Raw genomic sequence first — 24,480 nt, forward strand, 5'->3', positions numbered from 1 at the left:
TTTTAATTTTTTTGTGAATTGTGTATTCGTATATGATATCTAATGAATTATTCGTCTTATTCTGTGACAGGCACATTGATATACCAGATGACGTCCACAGATGCTAATGGAGACGTGGTCAAGTACAAGATGAGTGACGACTCCGCTGTGGCTGATCTGGAACTGAGGCTGTCGGAGGATGGATTGTACGTTGACTCACTGTAGTTATAATTATCAGGTCACAATAAACCCAACGGAAAGTGTACTTCATATCCTAGAGTGTTGCGATGCTGGATTGGTATACTCAGCAGGGAAGACATCATAAGCCAAACGATTACATTAGGCTTCATGTAATGAGTCCTAAAGGTAACATAAAACGTATATTTTGTGGAAATAATGTTTCGAAATTGTAATGGACAATTACATATCCGTTTTGTGCTCATGGACAGAAAAACAAGAATCGTTTACAACATAAAGCTCCTGTTTTGCATGAAACAGTTGCGTCCCTAGGCCACCAGGATCCGCTGCCGAATTCCCGATTCCACCGATTCACTATGATAACGATCCTTGGTTTGTAGCCCCATAACCGTACTCATCTATCTCACATAAATAGTTCAGTTATAAGACTCGTCTCATGTACCTTTTCCCCACACTTAGCTGACACGCCATAATTTTACTGAAATGTGTAAGCCCTTATAAAGTGGTCTTCTGAAAAGCCCTATTCCTTCGTCAAATATTTTGTCAAACATAAAGTGCAGTTTTCTATTATAATTGCAGAATGACCTATACCCCTGCAGCTAACTTCTATGGAAATGTAGACGTCCAAGTGGTAATGTACGAAGTTCCTCAAGCCGAGATACCCCCGGCTCAAACTGCCGTCAGCATCACCATCAGCATCAACTCCATCAACGACGCACCGAGTGCCTTTGTCTTCAGTGATGAGGTCAACATCCTTCACGCAGATCCAACGCTTCCAGTTGTGGTAGGCCCCCAGTGATATGGTGCCTGAACACTTGTTCTTACACAGCACACTTCCTAGTTAATAGTAGTTACATCTTTATGGAGATTATGTAAGATTCCAAGTTAATACTTTTGCATTATTCTTGAACAAGTAAATCTTGCACTTTTCAGATTCTTCCCGAAAATTTTAATTCAAATGACAGCGACACCACAACATACAGATGGAAGTTTGGGGCATACGACGTTGACGTCGGCGACAGCTTGACCATCTTCTACACACAGCCGAGCAGCGGGAACCTTACCGTCGGCGACGTGAACACCACGGTCCCGTGTTCATATAATGTATGTACACATATACAGAACAGCACATGGTGTTTCCAGAACATGCGTTCGTATAAAATGCATAGTTGCGAATCACTTTTTTCCCAAATGATTTCTCGAATTCTTTTAAAGCCTTGCCTGATGGAGATATGGAACACATTTTGATGGGCAATTTATGTATCAGCTTTAAGTTTACATGGATGTTAATAAGTAATAATATCATTAAATGTTATTAAATGATTAATATTGAAAACTATAGGTTTCTACAGCTTCAATGACTTGATAGTATTCAGGTACACTAGATACAAACGTTAAAAACACTACATTTCCATTTCAGTTTAAGCTTGTAATGAACACTAACTCTTTTTAATGTATGTCTATACCTGTCCATTAACATAATCATAATCATGCACCCCTTTCTTCACTTAGTCTAATGATGTGCCACAGACATCAAATATAATTAAAGCGACATAACCTTTCCATATCCAATAGAAATCTCTGCATAAAGCAGAGTCGATTGTACAATTCCGAATATATCAGGAGCATGTGTTTATGAATCACTATCAAATAGTGATGATACCAGGTGTTCGCGTAAAGGTGAGCGTGTCCTGCCCCACCGGTGGCACCCATCACAAACCATGATTTGAAGAATACCTCCTCACGGTTTTATTAATTATAAACAGATGTATGTAGTACTTGTATTTACTTTGTTCATATCTACCCCCATTAAAAATTACAAATTGTAAAACTTAAAAAAACGTAGGAATTTCTTTGGAACGTTATGAATACACAATGCGATTTAGAAAGTGGTCAAATGTAACAAATGTTATATTTGGGATAACACTTTCTCAGTAAAGTACAGATTCTCGTGCTTTTTTGGACTGAGTCCCGTCCGGGATTCGAACCCACACTGCCAGAGCGAGGCACGTAATGACCAGCATACAAAGTCAGCGATCTAACCAGCCACAGAGCCTTCCACAAAATTTGTAACTTTTTTGGAAGATTTTTTGGAAACCTCGGTGGCTAAGCGGGAAATATAGTTTTCCGAACTGTTTTTTCAAATCTAGCTGTAAGTCCACGAATTCAATGTATCTTGGGGATGTACAAAACATTTGGGTGTATATAGAAACATATCATTTCAGAGCGGCATCCCCTGTGACAAGCTCCTGCTCCCCAACCCTGCCGACTCCCTCAACTGGGTCTACAGGACCTTCCAGTACCAACCTGACCCTGGTTACCATGGTAACGATGAGGTCCGGGTTTATGTGCAGGACCAGGGAGGGGTATACTCGGATGTCATCACGATAAAACCAGGTGTTATGAAGACACCATGCAGGAATGGGGGAAAATGTAGAAGTAAGTATTGTTGTATTTACTACATCCCTTGTACCAGTGAATATCCGGATTAGAATAGATCTTCAGTAACCCATACTTGCCGTAAAAGACGATTAATGGGATCGGTGGTCAGGCTCACTGACTTGGTTGATTCTTGTCATCGTATCCCAATTACGTGGATCGATACTCATGATATCAATCACTTGATTGTCTGGTCCAGACTCGATTATTTATAGACCGACGTCATATAGCAGAAATATTGCTGAGTGTGGCGTTAAACAACAAACAAACAAACCTTATGCCTTGTCGGGATGGTTCACATTGCTAGATCCTTCCAATCTGTAGGGGCGGTCGGGTAGCCTAGTGGTTAAAGCGTTCGCTCGTCACGCCGAAGACCCGGGTTCGATTCCCGACATTGGTACAATGTGTGAAGCCCATTTCTGGTGTTCCCCGCCGTGATATTGCTGGACTATTGCTAAAAGCGGCGTAAACCATATTCACTCACTCACTTCAATCTGTAACATGTCACTGTGCTTGAGATCTATCTCACTAACTTACACTATGAAAATATGAGTGAATCATGTTTAACGTCGCATCGGTGATATTTTCGTCACATAGCAATGTCAAGAAATTCTATATTCTTAAATACATAATGTCAACGCCAGACATAACCAGTCTCGATTGACCGTCATAACAAATTCCACTGTGTGTAAAAGGTTAACTCATACTCTGTATCCCAAATACGCAATTCTAGGCAAGAATGAAAGCTTGTACAACTGTACCAACTACAGCCGTGCTGAAAGTTTTGACCTCTACTATGAGTGTGCGTGCGCACCTGGCTGGACCGGCATTCATTGCGAGGATAAGGATGACGTCACCACAGTAAAGCCAGACGTTGTGGAGACACCATGTCAGAATGGTGGAACCTGTAAAAGTAAGTACATGTATTAATATATTTACTTTATTCCTTGTAGACATGTCTTGTGGTATCACATTGTTGTGAGGTTAAGAAATGTCACTGTGTTTAAGATCTCTTTGTACGGTAATTTTCAGAGTGAGTGAGTGAGTTCAGTGTGATCAGGAGCGAGTGTGTGCAGAGTTATATTCGGCATCGACACTATGTCAGCAATAAAAATAATGTACACATGTGCATTCTTTAATAACAGTCACAGTATACAGCTGGAACATTATTTTTAAAATAGAAAAAATGTGCAAAATATACAAAAAGCGTGATCAATAATTATCCAAATTAAACTTGTTAAAGTTTGGAAGCTGTCATGTATTATTCAATGTTGAAGATGTATTTGATTCAGTTTGTTCAGTTTGTTATTTCTCCTGAGATAGACAAGGGTTAAGGCACGGCCTTCAATGTAAATGTGTTTTCTCTGTTGGTACAAATGTCCTGAGAAGACATTAAACAATGGAAGGATTTGAAGAGTGTTATAGATTCATGTGTGGAGCTTCTTATATGTCAATTCCAAGTCGAGATGACATGAATATTAAAAATATAAATGAGGTGTTTTGATTGTGTTGGCTATTAGTCTTTCGTTGTAATATATACATAATTCCAGGCAAGAATGAAAGCTTGTACAACTGCACCAACTACCGCCGTGCTGAAGGTTTTGACCTCTTCTATGAGTGTGCGTGCGCACCTGGCTGGACCGGCATTCATTGCGAGGATGAAGATGACGTCACCACGATTAAGCCAGGTGTTATGCAGACACCATGCAAGAATGGGGGAACCTGTACAAGTATGTATTGATATATTTACTAAATGCCTTCTCTTGATGTCTTACATCATCATTTCTTGTCGTATGGTGAAATGTCACTGTTTGCGATTTATATATGTGGTAACCTTCTTTTGACAATGAGAGTTTGTCACAGTTAACGTCGCATAAAAGAGAAGAATTATTTTAAATTATTTTGCAGATAAATAGCTTTATCATATAATGGGCAGGTTTTTCGGCAGGATAAAGCCAACGGATAAAAACGATATCCGTTGGGGTCATATGCGGATAGAGATGCAAATATCAAAGGTCAAGTAGGACTACTTTCACTGTTTATAAACAAACATGGCGTCGTCCTCGTCATTCGGCGATCGAGTCAAAATTAACCATCGGGAGTCTGGATAAACAACAGGGATAATTGCTATCATTATCAAAAGAACAATCTAATATACTGAAAATCAGTCTCTAACTGTTACGTAGCTAACGCATTTTATAAGTTTTGGCTACTTTGGAGGTATAAATTTCGAAACAATTTTGCGAGGGCGCGAGGCCTAGCCAAGCGGGATCAGTAGCAATATATGTGCTTGTAGACATCTGCGACTTGAAACCTTCTCCACAAATTAAAATAGTTGGATTTGGCCGAAATATGTTTGAATTGTTACCTTGTTTCGTTTTGTCGCTGTGTGTACATCTGACTACACTTATTAACGTTGTGACAGGACAGACCGACTGTCAACAACGTCTGACCGTGCCCGTGACGTCTCATAGACTAGGGTTAGAGTAGCTTCCCTTTGACAAAGGGCAGTTACTCTAGCGGACAGACCGATGGATTGCCGCGAAAGGCAATTAAAAACAACTGTTGTTTTGCGTATATGTTGCTTCGCCACTGTATAAGAAACAGATTTCAATTGGAACTATATTGGCTACTGTCACTGTCCGACTGACACATCACTTACCCTGTGACGTAATAAATATTAATGCGCGCATTCCAGGAAAACTCGCAATGTTTCGGTAATGTTTGTGAGAGAGGGATAGCGATTTTAAAGCACAGAATTAAAGCATGACATTATATGATAAAGAGGTTATCACGCTTGTGTGTTTGGGGATGGTAAATATCCTCGCTAAATACAATGTTTATTCCTAAAACAGGATATTTACCATCCCCAAACACACTCGCGTGATAACCTCTATATACACGCTATACGAGAAGTAATTCTAAATAAATTCCTAACGAACTCGCTGAATCCTAAATATGCAATTGCAGGCACTAACGAAAGAGTGTACAACTGCACCAACTACCGCCGTGCTGAAGGTTGTGATCTCTACTATGAGTGTGCGTGCGCACCTGGCTGGACCGGCATTCAGTGCGAGGATGACGTCAACGAATGCAGCAGCTCTCCATGTTCCTCGCCGTACGTCTGCTACAACGACGTCAACAGATACTACTGCGCATGTGCAAAAGATAATCCCAACTGTGATGGATTACAGGCATGGATGATCGGGCTGGTTGTGTTGGCGGTGATATTGATAATCATCTTGTCCTTCCTAGCTTGGTATCTCTGCATGCTCAAACGAGGGTAGGTACTGCGCAGATTCAGACAGGTGGATATTTTAAATAGTCTCATTTCTGTCATCATGCGAAACATACATTAAATACATAAAAACAACACATTCATATTAAGTTATAATAGATAAAAGATTAAATGAAATATACAACAAAAATATGTATCCATGAAAAAAACACTCTCTTTTTTTAATGTTGTTACATGGTGATCTCCAAATAGAAAAGAAGAAATTGACCCAGTCATCAGTTCGTACAGAACTAAATTGTGAAATCAGTAACTATCCTCACAAAGCCAATAATTAACAACTCATATTAAAATATATTGTTGTTGGTTTACAATCACAAAAGGCAGTCAAATATGTGACAGCAGCAATTAGTTGCAGGTCCTATGCATTCACCAATGTCCAGAAATTGTCACTGTTTGTTTGTTTGTTGTTTAACGCCACCCTCAGCAATATTCCTGCTATATGACGGCGGTCTGTAAATAATCGAGTGTGGACCATACAATCCAGTGATTGATATCATGCGCATCGGACCACGGAATTGGAATCGATGACATGCGTCAACCAAGTCAGCGAACCCGATCCCGTTAGTCGCCTCTTCAAGTAGGTTGCTGAAGACCTATTTTACCCCGGATCTTCACGGGTCTGTTATGAACTCGGTGTTTTCTGATAGGCATCTCATCGGCACTTGCAAATGAATAAACCAGGTCCAAAAAGGCGTGTCAACCCGCACACCCGTGACTATCCCCCCCAAACAGGTTGTTCTCTACGTGACGTGGGTAGTGTGCATACCCACTGTTTCAACATCCTGGGACTCGTGAAGGTCCGGGGTAGAACATTTCTTCAGCAACCCATACTAAATATGCAATAATGAAACCCCACTCAGACACATAACACTGACTTCAGGCCTGTCAGTCCTTGTATTATTCCCTTAATGCTGAGCGCTTGAGGGTAACAACGAGTACCATCTTTTAACATATTTTAGTTTGGCTCGCCCAGGGGATGGAAGCACCACAAATTACACAGTCAGTACACACAGGTGACTTCTGTCCAGGAAACTATGTCTTCTTTTCTAATTGCACCTCAGTTCAAATCTTCATTTAGGCGATTGCAGTCACCGTGCAACAAACTCGCCAGACACAAGCGAGAACGAGGAGGGGCTCGAGCGGCTTGTGACAATGAAGGTTTCACTGACGTAAGTTTAACAGCAATATACATATTACTACTGGTAGACATACACACATACGAAGTATTCAAAATGTTGATATTTCAACGAAGCAGAACAAGTATGATTACATTTTCTTCTCAACGTTTTGTTGTGGATTTCTTATAAATGTCACATTAGGATCCATGACAAGTAGTCACCCCCTACCCCCTCATCCTAAAAGTAAAAACAAAACAGTGGGTGTTTGATGACCCTGATAATTTGCGGTGTATTGCATTGTACACGCAGAATCAGAAATTAAGGTGTAAAACACAATTATACACGCTACCAAGCATGTCTGTGGCAGTTGATGAGAAGTGAGTGAGTATGGTTTTAGGCCGCTTTTAGCAATATTCAAGCAATTTCACGGAGGGGGACACCAGAAATGGGCTTCACACATTGTGCCCGTGTCGGGAATCGATCCCGGGTCTTCGGCGTGAATGGGTAAGAAGAAAAACGTCATGATATTTGTCGTATAATGGTTATAAATTACTTTGTTTCCAGACAAACCAACACCAACAAAGACTTTCAAACCTTGGACATGCAAAAACTCGTTTTGACCCCACAAGTGCTCCAAGGTCTGTCGGTGATACACCGGGTGAGGAGGCGGTGTAGAGGCACAGCGGTCCATCCTGTCTCATCATGGTCGAGACGCCATGGAACATAAACCCAGCTGGAACCAGAATATGATCTTTAAAGACCTTTAATTCATGTCGACATAGAGTTCATTTAATACCTGAACTTTCATTTGTTCCTTTTATTTTCAAATGTGTTTTTTTTGTTAACAATGTAGATGGTTCTTGTTGCGGTTACATAACATAGCATCTATACATTGTATCAATAGCTGTTTAAAATGCGGATTGTTGTCAGTGAAAGTGCTCACATTAAGAGCAGCAGATAACGGGGTGTTATTGGTGGATAATAAAGGAACGAAGGCTGTGTGTTTGCTGTGAGGAGATCACTTTTTGTTAAATAAACCACTATTTAATTACATGCAGTTGTGGTCGTGCATGACTGTAAACTGAAAAGACTAACACCTGTAATAAACCTGAAAGTAAAGGATTTCATGATCTGTATCTGTAAGAGTTAAATACATGATGTTAACATAGAGTGTGTTAAAACCATGTGTGTCATCCTTAAAATGAATCCTTTTAATGTACTTCAAATTTAATTCCACTAAATACAAAGCAAAACTTATGTGGCCAGCATCTATTTTTTAAAACTTTGTTTCCTTCAAATAAATTTATTTCTGCTGCTTCAAATATGTGTTTGTTCTTGTTCAGGCACGGGATCCCATTGTGCAAAGGGATCGCACTGCTTCGACTATTGTTAGTGTTCTTGGATGGTTAGATGAACGTGGCCATTCGCCCCAAAAATATATCAGATGAAGTAAAGGTCAAAAGTATGAAATAAAAGTCAAATGTTACGAAAAAGTATTAAATGTAACAAATAAAGGCCAAAATACAAAACAAATAAACGCCACATGAAAGAACAATGTGTAGTAATTTAAAAACGTCAGTGTACACGAAAGGACACCAAACGCTAAAGGACAACTTGACAATTAAGAACGCCAGATGGTACTGTAATTTGTACAACATTGCGAATTTAATCGGCTTGTTCATCTGTGTATAAGATGTATGACGCCATTCTTCATGCAGCCACTTTTTGATGTCATATACATGTTGCGATAACATCACGCGATATCACCAGAACTCGTCTCGACTTTTGAACGTCGAAAAAATCTTTCACAGCTAAAACATAATGTGTCTTGTGATTCGTTTAAATACATCGAGGGCTTGCTCGAGTGATGCCGAGCCATGTCCACCACGCGTCTAGAATAGCCATTTTCATTTGGCTGTTAAGCGAGAGAAGTGGGTGAAAGAAAAGATGGAGCTGATCATAACAGAATGGAGATACAACCCTGGATAATCGAGGGTGGTCTTTATGATGTAATGACCTTCTTAAAATAATGTAATGTCGCTAGATGAGGTGTAACACCAATGAAGGCAATGTTTGAGTGGTTTATCCTCACTTCCCCACCACATTGTTGGGGATTAACAGTTACTGTGTTTATACAAGCAAAGGGGACATACCAAAAGCGCTCAAAGTAGTTAGTGCGTCAATTCAAGTAAATGTTTATCTATGAGCAAGTGATTTGTGTTCACCATATCAAAGTCTGTAACAACATAGTGGTAATTCCAAATAAAGTCATTACTAAAGGACAAATGCACTTGTGGAATGTCGAGTTTTTTCCCAACAGTCGTCGTGGCCGTAGCCTGAATATCCAAGTCTTAAGTATCAATTGCAATAAAAACAAATATTGACATTATTAAATGACATCATCCACTATATATGATAGTAGTTATATATGATTTGATAGTTCTGAAGAATACCGTTTTGTGGAAGTGTTAACCTAAAACAAATTTGAGACGACCACTGCTGTCTGCTATTGTTCTCCGATCAGCACGCATGACTGTTTGATCTTTTCCAAACAAAAAGGGGTGGCAACATGAGACGACTCCTGGTGCGTCCCTCGTGGTTTATTATCCATGCAGTCTTTTATTGTACCATAACCAACTCTCACTCGTCCTTTATTTGTTAAATACGAGTACACCAGAGATCTTGTCAAAATCACTGAGCACATGAAACGAAAACTGACCAAGAATCAAAGTTCTGCTCAACAGTAAATTTGTAACATCAACGAAATTATTGTTTACACAAACTGAGATCCAATATTTGTGAAAAAGGCGATTTTATTTTCCTAAAAGATTGCCAAATATGTCAATAACGTCTTTGGAAATGTCACACAAAAACATCCTTGGTCTAGCGGGGGACTACTTCCGGTCTAACTTTCGCAACCAATTTGTTGATCACGTGATTGTAGACTGGCGCTACGAGGGAGTTGGATAATCACGCAACCTATGCTTGTCGTAAGAGGCGACTAACGGGATCGGCCGGACAGGCTGGCTGACTTGGTTGATGCATGTCATCGTATCCCAATTGCGTGGATCGATGCTGGTGATGTCAATCACTGGAATGTCTTGTCCAGACTCAATTATTTACAGACCTCCGTCATATAGCTGGAATATTCCTGAGTGCGGCGTTAATGAACAAACAAACAAAACTCATTCATGAATCATGTATCTTCTAATCTGCAGACGTTTGAAAGCAGGGTGTTATGTTTCTGTATTATGGCATAAAATAATGTTTTCTAAAACTCTGAACGGAGAAACTGAGTATTCATGATGTTTATTATACAGAATTTCGAATATAGAGAATCTCACAGTTATCCAATTCCCTGAAATCCGTAAAAATATCTAACGGATTGTGGATAAACAAAGGCCTTTCTCACCGGAAAGCATGGTACTCGCCATATAACCCAAGGGTACTTGCGACTAACGAGGAGAAACAATAAAGCGCTACTGAAGTATCACACGGATACTGACTACCGTTACACTCCCCACCCAAAGTTAGTATTAACCTAATTTACATTAAAAAATGAAACATGCTGAAGTGGTATAAATATAAACACAATGGTTTGGCTAACAATACAGTATTGCTAACTTTAAATATTAAGCTAACAAACTATAGGCAAGTGTCACACCATGACAATGAACAAAGGTTAATGCTTTCTTGCAAAACATATAATCATACAAAATATAAAACATGAAAATACACATCATTGTGTCAATATTTATAGTTCGGATCGGATTCGGAATCATCATTCACAAAGTTATGTGAACCTGAAAATGAATTTAGCACAGTTAGGAACACAATACTGCAAATGAATTTACACACATTTGAACACAGTTTGTTCTCTTTTTCTAAGAGAAGCACAAGTTTGTGAACTGGTCTCACAAAGTTTGATTCACCACAGTCTACTTTCACAGTTCTGACTAGACAATCTTCACTAAGGTACACTTCTGAGATGCTCCCAAGTTTCCAAAGAAATATTGTCGTCCTTGATTATCACGATGTCGTCGTTAACAGAAAGATTTCGACATCGGGCAGTCCACTTCTGCCGCAACTGAAGACTTTGCAGATACTCTTTCCCCCAACGACTCCGGAATTCATTAGCGATGTATTGAACTCGGTGCCATCGCTTCCTGGAATACATGTCCTCCTTAATGAATGTTCCAGGTGGTGGAAGGATTACCTTAGACTTCAAGGTAAGAAGGTTATTTAGTGTCAGAGGATTCTGGAGAAGACGGATCGCACAGAGTGTCAACAGTTAAGGGTCTGCTGTTGACAATGGCAGCAGTTTCAAACATCACAGTAAGGAGGCATTCATCATCCAACTGTGATCCAAAGTCATGAAGTAAAGCAGGTATGACATTTCTTGCAGTTCTAATCTCTCCTCCCAGACACCACCCATATGGCTTGCACATGGTGGGTTAAACTTGAACTCAAAGAAATTACAATCTCTCTGCAATAGGAATTGTCTCACTTTTCTTTGATCAAGATTTGTTAGAACACCATGCAGTTCGGTCTTTGCCCAAAGTTAGTACCTTGATCGCATCTTAGTTGACGTATCGGACCACGCACTGACATAAAGCGTCTAAGGGCGTTGATAAATGAGTCTGTACTCATTGACACAACAGTCTCTATGTGTATTGCTCGGTAACACAGGCATGTCAACAGAACACTGAATCGCTTTAACACCTTTCTCCCTTCCTTTATATAAAAGGGTCCGAAACAGTCTACTGCACTGAATGAAAATGGAGGAGCTTCTTCTGTCCTATCAATGGGAAGATTTGACATCTTCTGGACTTGAGCCTTGCTTGAGTTTCCTACACGAAACACATTTCAAATTGTAGTAGGACACACCTGAGCTACAGCCTATGATCCAGTATCCACTTGATCTGATCTGATTGAGTGTTAGACCTTTTCTCTGATGATGAACTTGTTCATTCCAATGGCGGATAACATTTGTGGTGCTTCTTCGGCAAGACACAATGGTGCTTAAGGTCTTCACTAATCTGAGCATTTTTTTAACCGTCCACCGGCACGTAAGATCCAATTGCTGTTCAGGAATGGATCTAGATGATATAAGGCACTGACTGATTTCAGAAATTTGTTGCGTTCAGTTGCCTTCTCGTTCTTGAATGTTCCTGTTTGATTAGTTCTGCCTGAACTAACTTCAAGATTACATCTCCCCTTGTTCAATTTTTTGACTTGCACTGAAACAGCTACTGATTCACAATCATTTTGTTTACTTTTCTTCAGGGTCATCAGCTGCCAGTATTCATAAGCACAGTCTGGTGATGGAATCTCCTTTTCACAAAGGAAGTCTGGGCCACTTAACCACTTGGATGTCAACAGTTTGTTGACGGTTAACCCTTTGGATGCACAATCAGCAGGGTTGTCAGATGAACTTACATGATGCCACTGTTCAGGTGACGTTTTGTCCCTGATCTGTTGGATACGATTGGCTCCGTACACATGAAATCTGCGAGAGTCATTTGAGATGTAGCCCAACACTATTCGACTGTCAGTCAGTTTTGCACTTCGCCGAGATCTTATTCATGAGTTAGGAATTGTCCAACTTTTACTGATGTAAGTGCAGCGGTTAGTTCCAATCTCGGAATGGTGACGGATTTGACTGGTGCAACCCGTGCCTTACCAATTACCAGAGAACAATTTACCTGTTCATGTTCATTCATTAATCGGATGTAGGAGTACTGTCCATAACTGGTCATACTTGCATCAGAGAAGTGATGCAATTCTGTTGCAACAACATTCCCAAAGTCATGTGGTTTCACACATCTTGGAATTCTCAAATCATGAAGTGATTTCAAGTCTGTTTTCCAAGCATTCCATGCCTTGAGGATACCATCAGATACCGGAGTGTCCCAATCATACCGATCCCTACACAACTCCTGAAAAATCGCTTTACCTCGGAGAATAACTGGGGCTGGTAGTCAAATTGGATCAAAGATGGAACTAACTCTTGGCAATATTGTATGTCTTGTGACAACTTTGTCCTGGTGACTGTCAAGTTGTATCTGAAACGTAAAACAGTCCGATTATACACACCACTGTACGTCTACAGCTCTTTCTGTTGGCAAGGCGTCACAATCAATCTCAATGTCCTGAACACCACTTATATGATCCTCAGGCGGAATAGTTGACATGACATCCTTAGAGTTGGAGATGAACTCATGCAAATGAAGGCCTTTCATTGCACATACACTCTTGCTTTCAATAATGAGTGTCACTGCATCACAGGGTGTAGGAACAGAACACAATCCGTCGTCAACATAGACGTCAGCATAAACTGCTCCTTCACAGATGTTCTGTGAGATAGATGAACTTCAGATGGCAGACGTAGCTTTGCCAATTGAATCGGAGTTCTCAATTTGTGTTTGAACAATGATACCGACAACACCCCATCTTAGGTCGGTACGTTGTCCATATGGTTGACCTTCCTGAACTGGAGCGATAACCTCATGAGATATGAGTGCTTGTGGGCGATTATAGCCTATCAATAGACCAATGTCATCATCGTATGTTGGCTTCAATACATCACACAGTTGTCGTAAGCGTGACCATGCTTGCACTTTGTCGGGGGTCGAAATATGGTCCTAATTGGCTGGTATCACATCTCTTGAATATGTTCCAGGGAGAGTAATCCTGAACACATTGTCATTTCCTCGACTTTGAAGACCTCTAACCTTCTCGCTTCTGACATGTGCATTTGCTGAAGTCATTGTAGAGAGCAACAGATTAACTCGTGTTTCTGTGACACCGAGTTTGTTGCACAAGTCTTTTAACACAAAAGTCGCATCGGATTGCGTATCCAGCAATGCATATGTCAACAGTTTATTTGACGGATTATCGGAATGAGATACCCACACAGGTAAAATCATGGAGCACTTATCCAAAGAATTGCTTACATTACTGAGATGGCTAATACTTTTCAGCTTTGTCTCCTCAGAAGGTTTAGGGAGATCACCATGTAACATAGTAGCATGAAGATGTGAGCATGTCTTACATGTTAGCCTGTTCTGACAAAACTTTGGAAGATGTCCTAGCCTGAGTCATCCAAAGCACACTTGACAGTCTATGACGAACTGTTTTCTTCCAATCAAGGGTTTAGACAACAATGTCTCACAATCATCAAGCTTGTGTTGACCTTTACAGAGAAGGCAAGTTTCAAATTTCACATTTGATTTCTTGTCTAATTTACTTGTGGCAGTGCTAAGAGATGAATCTTTCAGATTTATGACGAACACTGTACCATGTAGTTTAGCTGTCTGATGCTGTAACGATGCACGAGTGTTCCGGGGCTTGTTCTCATGTTTCGATTCCAAGGGAAAAGAAGTGACAGGATCACACATTATTTCTGCTTCCTTTGCAATGAAAGTCACACATCTTGAGAATTTAGGAAACTCTGATGTCTGTTCCCTATATTCGGCGACTTTACGTCTCCAACAATTGAGGAGCCAATCAGGTAGCTTCTGAATAAGCTTACGATTTTCACGTTCATCATTTAGGATGTCTAGTGATCTGACGCTTAACGTTGCTGTTTCACACTGTCTGAGAAAGTCTACGTAATGCATTACCATCCTTTGCTGGTAGTTTTGGCCATGAATCTAGACGGTCACGAAACGCACCTCCAATTATGAAATGGTTTCCAAAACGTTCAGCAAGCAATTTGATCGCCTCACAGAATGCATCCTCTGACGATAAAAGAAAATCCATCAACAGCATCTGTGGCTTGTCCGTCAAGATAGCGTTGCAAATAATAGATTTTTTTCACCTTCAGGAATACCTCGCCTCCCTTTGAGGACATTGAATGTACTTTTCCATTGTAGGTACATTAGAGGGTCCCCAGAGGAAGTTCCTGGCTCTGGTGGAGGTAAACGCCAAATGTTTATCTGATTTGCTGAGGCCTTGATTAAATCTTCATTCTCTGAGAGGAACGTTTTGACTGACAGAACATTTTGAGAGTCTTGAACGTTTCTAATCGGAACAGATTCTGTCTACATTCACAATGTCACTTTTGACACATGACTCATGTGGAGCTTTAATTTCACTTTGTGTAGGATTTTTAACCTGAACTGAGTCAATATAATCTTGTACAAACATGGGTTTTTTCCATGCGGACATAAAGCAGGAGAACGAAGAGAATCCTCATTTGCGTCACTTTCTAATTTCTATACAGCTTCTAATTGTGCCATAGCCATAGATAATTTCATTTCAATCTGACACCTTTCAAGCTCAGCTCTCTTTTGATTTTCAACTTCAAGAAATTTCAATTTAGTCTTTAATGGTTCAGCTTCGGCCGTAGCAGAAATTTTGGTCTCTTACAGTTTTGACACATTCGACATTTTTGATGACTTAGTCTTTCAGCGAGTTTCCGTTCACTCAAACCAAATCAAGTTCACAGAGTATCCACATATCTAGACTTGCCTAATAGGAGGATATAATTACTATAAATCCATGGACTTTTCTTTCAGCCATGGAGCAAGGCTATATCCAGCCCTGTCCAACAAACCACAGCTTAGACGTCAAAGCGAACGTTCAAGGAGCCAGAACATGGGGCCTCTCTGGATGAAAGATATCACTCACGGATTTAATTAAATCAAAATGTTTGATTCAATCTCATCAGATTTTGCAAGCAAATGTTCATCAGAATAATTGAATCCAGTTAGTTTCCCATGTTCACTACACACAATTGCCATACGGTCTTCTAAACAGTCACGAATTGAACGCAGTTCTGATATGTCCACACTGTCAGATACTAACTTCATAACAGTACTCGCCTGCCGACGCCATGCAGCTGGTGCAAATGTGAAACGTTTTACACATAGTTCAATCTTATAACCAGTGTAGTCTTGTGTAGGTTTAGCCGCACGGCTGCTTAAATCATCATTACAATTGTTCAGATTGTCCACAATCATATCCATGCTGACTCTATTGAAATTCAACTTACTCTCGGTAAAAGTTCTTTCCACTCAAACGATGTTTTACTATAATGTTTCCTAAAACTCTGAGCGGAGAAACTAAGTATTCATGATGTTTATTATAAAGAATTTCTAATATAGAGAAACTCACAGTTATCCAATCCCCTGAAATCCCAAATACATCTTGACGGAATGTGGATAAACAAAGGCCTTTCTCACTGGAAAGCATGGTACTCGCTACATACCCCAAGGGAGCTAAAAAATACTTGTCACGAACGAGGAGAAACAATAAAGCGCTACTAAAATATCGCACTGATACTGACTACCGTTACACATAATATAAAATAGCTACTAGAATAATCGCGAAGACCAATGAAGAACAAGGCTTGCTTTGTTTCATGATAAAACATTGTTTTATCACGTCATTTCCATACATTCGAGCATACGCTCACAACTTGTATACGTCGTGGTTATTAGACGATGCTATTTATGGAGTGTAGTGAGCTGTTCCCCTCAGTCGTGGCTGAGCTACACAGGTACGCGCAATGGCCGAACGACCGCATCTAAAAGTAGGCGAGATATGGTTATCTTTACTCAGGAAATGAACGACGGGGGCGAGTTGTTTATCGTACAATAGAAAACAGTGAGAAAACACGAGGGGTTCATTTCACAGCTCACTGTTTATAAAATGGACTTGTTCGACATTGCCGAGATCGGATTGTATTCGGGGAGTCATCATTATTCATACATACGGGTATATATTTTTGTGCTTGTAAATGAAATCAACATCCTTAAAGAGGCTACAAATAATGTTGATATCTCATATAAGAGATAGACGACTCCTGGTCGTTCTTTATCGCACAATAAAACACGACAGGGAGAATAAATCCCCTCGTGGTTCCTTCCCCCAACACTTCTATTGTACCATAAGCAGCTCAGGCTTGTCGTGTATTTCTTTAATAAAGTAGTGAATACACAAATCGGGATTGTAACAAAGTACCCACACCATGCATATTTCCACAAGGCGAAACCCTGAGCGCGTTTATGCGAGGAAACACGGCATGTCAGTGTCACCTGTATCGACCAAAGCACGTTATGCAAAAAGGAAACACAATTAGCGCTCCCTCATCAAAGCAGTGTGTATTTCCCTGACATCTACTTTCTGTTCAACGGACATAGCGGCTGCCACAAGTATGAACAGAGGCTGGCGGAGAACGGCTGAACCTGAGCAAGGTATGGGTTGTAACGCATTCAATATCCATCAAACGACAGCAAGCACGAGCGTCCATAGCCGAGAACCGAGATTGGGTCCTACAGTCAAGACATGACACAAAATCATGTAATGTAGAGTGGTGTCTTTACTGTAGGACCCAATCGCGTCTCTCGGCTCTCGGCTAAAGCGTCCATTAATATAGTATAGTTCATGGGATGGTATTTAGGTTATACATATTTGTTAAAGGTAAGATTTGCGATATGGCAGTCTATATAGTAATACATTTTATGTACAAAGTGAAAGTTCAGCATGTGTTTAGTAACGTGTAGACAGTTGCGCAATATATACACAGTAAAAAAATGTTGCACCCCCACATTAATACGTTTGATACATCACAACATTTAAAACGCCCGACTCTGGTTTTAATGGTAGGTATTCCTTGGGGATCTGATGTGAAATGTGTAATGTTTTCGGAGGGAAGATGATCACCAAAACGTAGCAATCAGCACGTGAATTGCATGGTGCATGACATTTGCAGATTGCAGTATCTTCTTAAGCTCAACATCGCCTATAAAAGATGTTCTCTGACAGCCCAGTTTATTGTAACCCACAATGCCGGGTAGACGATTGTCAGAAGCAGTCAAGTGGCAGATTATTGGCCTTCATGGAGCAGGTCTTTCGTTCAAGGAGATTGGCAGAAGAACCGGACATCACTACTCAACAATAAGCCGTTTGGTCAGAAAACACGCACAAACTAATGATGTAAGGAATCGCAGACCCTCTGGCAGACCACGTAAGACCACAGTTAGAGATGACAGAGCGTTGTTGAGGGTGGTAAGGCGTCATCCATTTGCTACAAGCACAACCTTGAAACGTCTTTGGCTTCCTCGTCAACAGTTCAGTACCCAGACCGTGAGAAATCGTCTTAAAGCTGCAGGGTTGAAGTCCAGAAGGGTTATCAAGCGACCTAAACTCACAGACAACCACAAACGACTACGTCTAGCCTGGTGTAGACTGAGACAGAACTGGAACTTGAGGTCCTGGAGAAGAGTCCACTGGTCGGACGAAAGCAGGTTCCTTCTGCATGTTGTGGATGGCAGAGTGAGAGTATGGAGGCGTCCTGGAACAGCTTATACTGCAAGAAACATCATGCCAACTGTACCATATGGAGGTGGATCTGTTATGGTCTGGGGATGCTTCTCATTTGATTGTAAGCTTGATTTAGTGACCATACGAGGCAACTTGACAGGGGAGCGCTACATCCATGCTGAATCCAGTTGTGGTGCCCCATTTTGACAATCATCCACTGGCCACCAGACCGATATTCATGGATGACAATGCCAGACCACATCGTTCACGAGCTGTGACCCAGGTTATCCACAACAATGCTCTGACGCAGATTCCATGGCCAGCAATGAGTCCAGATCTGAATCCTCTGGAACATGTATGGGACATTGTGGGACGCCTGATTTATCGTCGGGACCCTCCTCCACAGAACTTGCGTGAATTGGAAGCAGCATTACACGAGGAGTGCCCATGGAGCGATTCCAACGTCTGGTGAGGGGTATGAGACGAAGACTTCAAGCTGTGATCCAAGTGCTTGGTGGAAGTTCTCGATATTGACTTACTGTGTTCGTCAAATCTCCATATGACATTCTTACCCTATTGGATGAATTTGGTCACTAAAAATTATTGAGATGTCACCATACTTAATGCGTCTTCGTTGTTCGTTCATTTTTCGTAAAAGTTCAGCATGAGATTATTACATGCCATAAGGTCATGGAATACCCCATTTAAGTTCATTGTATAGACAATACACTGGTTTGTTGGTATACACGAAATCCTGGTTATAATATTAATTCGGTTATCTTTACACCCTTTCAAAACACCCCTCCATGAAAAAGTATAGGGGGTGCAACACTTTTTTTACTGTGTATACAAGGAAAGTCACCCTATGGCAACCAGATAGATAACAAGGGCGGGTGACCGACATTAGAACTGGTCAATTACACACCCACCCACCCCGCCTCCTCCCAGGCTGTGTGCAACTGGGAATGTGGAGGTGTGTAACCAATGGGAGATAACCACCGATCCAGTCCCGACCGATAAGCCCCGCCCCGTCCTCGTCTTAGGCGTTAGGGGGGACAACCACTGGCTATTCGCCATGGCGTCACAGCCGGCGAAACTTGATTGCGCGAGCGATGAATTTGGGCTCAGAATATTTTGGTGCCAGTAGTGTGTCAAAAATATCTAATTAAGATGGTTCTATATAATATGTTTAGGGTTCTACTGTAGTTGTCAAATTGTATGTCAGGCACAGTATATTAAATTGTCAATATATATCATGTCAATAACATTTTTCATCCGAGGGCGGGGTAACTAATTTTTTTTCATCGAAATAATATGGAAATAATTGGAAACCGTAAACACAAGCACAAGTTGCAAATCATGTGGATATCTATAAATAGATTGTCAACAGTAAACATTGCCCACGTTTTATATCGGGTGCTCTAAATAAAAACAATATAACCTGAAAGCCATAGAGTTAGTGAGCCTTTTTAATGAATAAAAATATAAAAAAAGCAGTACATTATTTCGCCTCAATGCTAAATTGTTTTTTAATATATAATAAATGAAACATAACATATATGGAACATGACGTTTACCACTTTGGAGAAACCCACGAGCACGGGTATGGTGCTGACAAACCTAGAAACATAATCGGTGCGAACAGGGATTCGAACCCACAATCATAGGTTTCTGGCGTGCCCAAGGGACGCAACTCTGCACAGCGAATCGCGGCGCCTTAGACGACTGGGCCACCCGTCCCCCCCTATAGTTAATGGAAAAAACCCGAGACAAAACCCTTTCCATATCCAAAAGAAATATCTGCATAAAGCAGAGTCGATGGTACAATTCCGACTCTATCACGAGCATGTGTTTATAAATCACTATCAAATAGTGACGATACCAGATAATCGCGAAAAGGTGGCTCCCGTCACAAACACATGCAAAGGCAAGTCAATTGTTAACCTGAATAAACACGGGAACATATCGTACAAGTCAGAAAAAAAGAGACTTGCAATCAGAATATAGATGCTGACTACAGATGATATGGTCTCTTAAGATGACATTTCAAGTTAGAGTGTGTGTAATACCACACCGTCAGGTAAGCTATAGTTCCAATGCACGAATCGTAATTTACCAATAGCAACACTGTGACAGAGGCTGTGTGATTGAATTCACTTGAATGTCTTTTATTTCATGACTCCTGTAATACATTTTTATGTAAATGTAAATTTCGAGTTCACATGATACGTAGACATCAAAAGTTGGTAATGAATTTGGGACATATTGTCCCTTTGTGTGGTACGGTATCTGGTATAGTATTATACTATATACTAATCATGATCATACACTATAACATTCTCAACTTCATATTTCCAAAGGTACAACTGTTCACAACCCTGAGGACACAATCATCGGATGTAACCGACGGATGTTTGAGAAACAGCTTGCGTGTGATGTCAAGTTTAAGATCGGGCAGTCAAAGTCGCCGGTAGGTGCCCACAAGTATGTGCTGAGTGCCAGGAGTGATGTCTTCTTCACCATGTTCAGTGGGTCGGTGCCCCAAGGTGCTGACGTGGATGTTCCTGACATAGAGCCGGGACCCTTCAATACTTTCTTACGGTATGATCGGTCTCAATTCTTTAGAAGGACTTGGTGTCGCAGATTTCTTGTCAATCTTGGCAAATGTGGTAGCAATTCAATTGCGAACGAATGTTATCCGATCTTGGTGGATTTTTATAGGGCAAGAAATGGGGGAACGCATGTGCATTTCAACTCACGTGCATCGCGTTACCATGGCTGTTGCTGTGATGCGTTTGGGCGATCGGTTTTTTGGTCATCTGCTTTGTTTTTATCATCAAACTTCCTTTTTCCCTACAAGTTAATGTTTAATTTTAGAAACGTTTACAAAAAATGCCCAATATTTAAATGACAACTTTTCATGCACTGTTACTTGGGGTGACGTTTCTTTTGCGATTCAGTATATTACTAATTATATCTATATATTTAAATAAGGATACAAACTTCATCAAGTGAGGGCAATGGGGTAGCCTAGTGGTTAAAGCGTTCGTTTGTCACGCCAAAAGCACGGTTGTGTTACACCTATGTTCGGTGTCCCCCACCGTGATCATACTGGAATATTGCCTTAGAGGGGTTAACACTCATGAGGTAAATTCTCCATTCTAAGTTTGGATGTCGGGCAATCACTATTTATTCCTTTACCGTATATAGCGTAAATATACGGCTAGTTTTTCGTTTCTAGAATTATGGGGGTCTCAAGGGGGTCGCCCTATACACAGGGCAGAAGAGTTTTGATCTTTTTTCCCCAACGCAAAGATATTACCACGAGCACCTAACACCGGAAAAACAATGTCAACAAATCCGTACCGAAATTGATCTTGTAATAAAACCGTCTGGTTATAAAAAATGTGTTCATTGTACATCTGGACTTATGTTCGTAAACTATTTTTTTAAAAGTTCATTGAATATTGTTTACATTAATTTCGGAGAAATCGTGTATGAAGTGATCAGTAGATTGCACAACTCATCGTTATTTACAGCCACCACTGTCAGATTACCGCTACTGACGCATTGCAACGAACTAAAGTGGACAGAGGATGCATACATATATCATAAATGCCTTCATTTGACTCGCTAAGAGTCATATTGCATGCAATTTGACTATTATATGTCAACATAAAGTTTTAGCGAGCGCCTCGACGGTGCTTGGACAAATTGTTCCATACGTAAAAATGTCTGGCAATAGTTATCACTGTACCAAAGGTAAGCTTATGGTTATTATAATCTGAAATATATATAGTAAAGCTGCAGCTAAAATAACACGATATTGGAATATATTAGTCCTGATAAGGTAATAGTTTCAGATACAATCCTTCATCAACATTCTTTGAAGTAATATTATTGGGTAATTTTTAACAGAATCACCGGTAGATTGGGAGAAAACGTGTGAACATCTGATTGCTGTTTCTGGCTCAGTATACGAAACAAATACACACGGTAATCTTAATCACTGCATAAAAAAACGATGCATAGAAGAACAGGAAATGCAATTTGTAGTGTAAGGTATTTCTGTTTCAGTTACCTGTACTGTGACGAGGAACTCATTGACTCCGACAACGTGCTCTCCGTCCTCTACTGCTGTAAGAAGTACAACGTCCAGTCTCTGCTGACCAAGTGCGTCGATTTTGTAAAGCAGACGATATCTGTCGACAATGTGTGTACTTTGTTGGAACAAGCTCACATCTTTGACGAGCAGCAGTTGTACCAGAGTTGTCTCTCCTTCATTCACCAACAAGGGGCTACTGTGTTGCAAACAGACGGATTCCATGAGCTCTCGCGCGCATGCGTCTTAGATGTCATTTCCTCCGACTCTTTGGCCTGCCATGAACACATCGTCTTCGTGGCAATGCTTCGCTGGGCAGAAGCGGAATGTAAACGTCAAAGCAAGCATGTACAAGATTCGACTATGAGGGTAGTTCTAGGGGAACTGGTGTTCCAGATTCGCTTTGGGCTTCTCGACATGTCATATTATTCCGCACAGGTTTCTACTCGCCAGATACTTGATGATGCGGAAAAGCTGGAGCTTTTTCAGGCAATAGCCGGCACTCCTGTGAGAGGGATGAAGTTTAATGGTAAACAGAGAAACTGTCCACAAAGATATGAATCACGTCGCCGAGGTCTGAAGATTTCCTAAAACAATTCAACTTCATATCAATATATATAAGAAATAACTAATGTCATGGCTTTGTGGAGATAACATGTAAGTCACTGATAACGGGACCAATAACAAGGAAGATTTTTAATCCTTAGTTTAATATTATTGCCATCAATACAATATCAAAAATCAATGTTAACATACTTATGGCCTATTAGAAACATATTTATCTGCCCTTGATTCACTTGCTCTAAGCGGCAGATTTTTCTGGCGAATATAACATGCGGCGTTTACACGCTTCAGTCGCTTGCAACAATTGCCAAAATCGTCATATGCGCTCTCGTCGCATTAATTTATTCCATATTGAAATGAATATCCCCTTTGCCTTATAGATTTGGTGATTTTTTACGTGTTAAAAAGGTATCGTTTTGTGCTCTATATACTAGTCTCTGGATGAGAAACTATCAGTCTGTTACAGCTTATAGAAACAAAATGTCCCAGTATTCAACTAAGTCCATGCCACTTCTACTCAATGAATGTATTTTTTAATGTATTTTCTTAACCATGTTTTGTTTTCACTAATAAATACACATACACACATTGCTGTTCCAACTTCTAAATTCCCCTCAAAGACATAAACCTGTTCGATCACATGTAACTGTTATTTAAAGTGAGTTTCCGCCGCTTCTCATCTTATCCCTTCTCCTTGGTTGTTCGTGTGGAAGTTCACTGATGCAAAATACCTATCGCGAGTGGTAAAAAGTAATGTTATATAAAACCTCTTGCCACACTTATTTCAAAAATGTTTTCACGTAGGCAACATTTCTTTACCTAAAATTGTAATCCTTTGCTATTGGGTTTCATTGTTCATTGTCTCATAGGCCTTTCATGGCCTGATGTTGTTTGTATTTTATGCAAGTTTTGTATGTCTAATGTGTACACATACAACATGTGACACATAAATAAAATACTTTCTTATTTTCTTTTTTCTTCTTGTTATAATGTTTAATCAAAGGTATTCACTTAATTTTGTTGTTATTTGTGCAGTTGGCAAGCTCCTCTATCATCACAAAAGGAAACAACATAATACATTCCTTATAATATTTTCCCACACTCCTTGAATATATGTGGAGGATAGATGTGTATTATGAAGAAAGCATAACGTTAATACTATGAATAAGTAACTTGTGAAGTTCACTAAAATGTCACCAGCTGGAACTTGTCATAGAAAAACACGGGTTTTAGTGGTTTACCCCCACTGTGCCAGCTTCTGAATTTGGATCTTATAACAACAAAGGATTAAGGGATTAGGCCGTTTCACCATCAGGGTTGCAGTGTCCACTATGCCAAAGTGCATGTATAGACCCATGAATATACTAATATATTGAAATAAGCATACACAAGAATGACATAAAATTCATAAACTGGATGAGTTACTTCCTACATAGAAACAAAGGATTAAAACTCCTTATATAAAGACATTCTTTATAAATGATGTTCACAAGTCTTCATTGGCAATTATC

General features: G+C 40.2%; 2 protein-coding genes across 2 annotated transcripts in view; both read left to right on the forward strand.

Moving 5' to 3' along the window:
• The window catches only part of LOC139471500 (uncharacterized), a 147,211-nt gene extending 138,918 nt beyond the window's left edge, over positions 1–8,293 (forward strand). Inside the window, exons 131-137 of the mRNA XM_071253857.1 lie at positions 71–185; positions 757–961; positions 1,111–1,281; positions 2,403–2,616; positions 5,587–5,899; positions 6,993–7,083; positions 7,597–8,293. Coding sequence (XP_071109958.1) covers positions 71–185; positions 757–961; positions 1,111–1,281; positions 2,403–2,616; positions 5,587–5,899; positions 6,993–7,083; positions 7,597–7,707 — 1,220 coding nt within the window. The 3' untranslated portion in view covers positions 7,708–8,293. The remainder of the gene's footprint in view (positions 1–70; positions 186–756; positions 962–1,110; positions 1,282–2,402; positions 2,617–5,586; positions 5,900–6,992; positions 7,084–7,596) is intronic.
• An 8,884-nt stretch (positions 8,294–17,177) lies between these two features.
• On the forward strand, positions 17,178–23,067 carry LOC139471508 (BTB/POZ domain-containing protein 6-like). The gene is made up of 3 exons (XM_071253866.1): positions 17,178–17,234; positions 20,664–20,904; positions 22,381–23,067. Exons 1-3 carry the CDS (start codon positions 17,195–17,197, stop codon positions 22,994–22,996), a joined length of 897 nt encoding a protein of 298 aa, XP_071109967.1. The 5' UTR covers positions 17,178–17,194; the 3' UTR covers positions 22,997–23,067.
• The last annotated feature ends 1,413 nt before the right edge of the window (positions 23,068–24,480 follow it).

Source organism: Haliotis cracherodii, unplaced genomic scaffold (assembly GCF_022045235.1).
Source record: "Haliotis cracherodii isolate W230 unplaced genomic scaffold, xgHalCrac1.p SCAF_22, whole genome shotgun sequence".
NCBI classification, from domain to species: Eukaryota; Metazoa; Mollusca; class Gastropoda; order Lepetellida; family Haliotidae; genus Haliotis; species Haliotis cracherodii.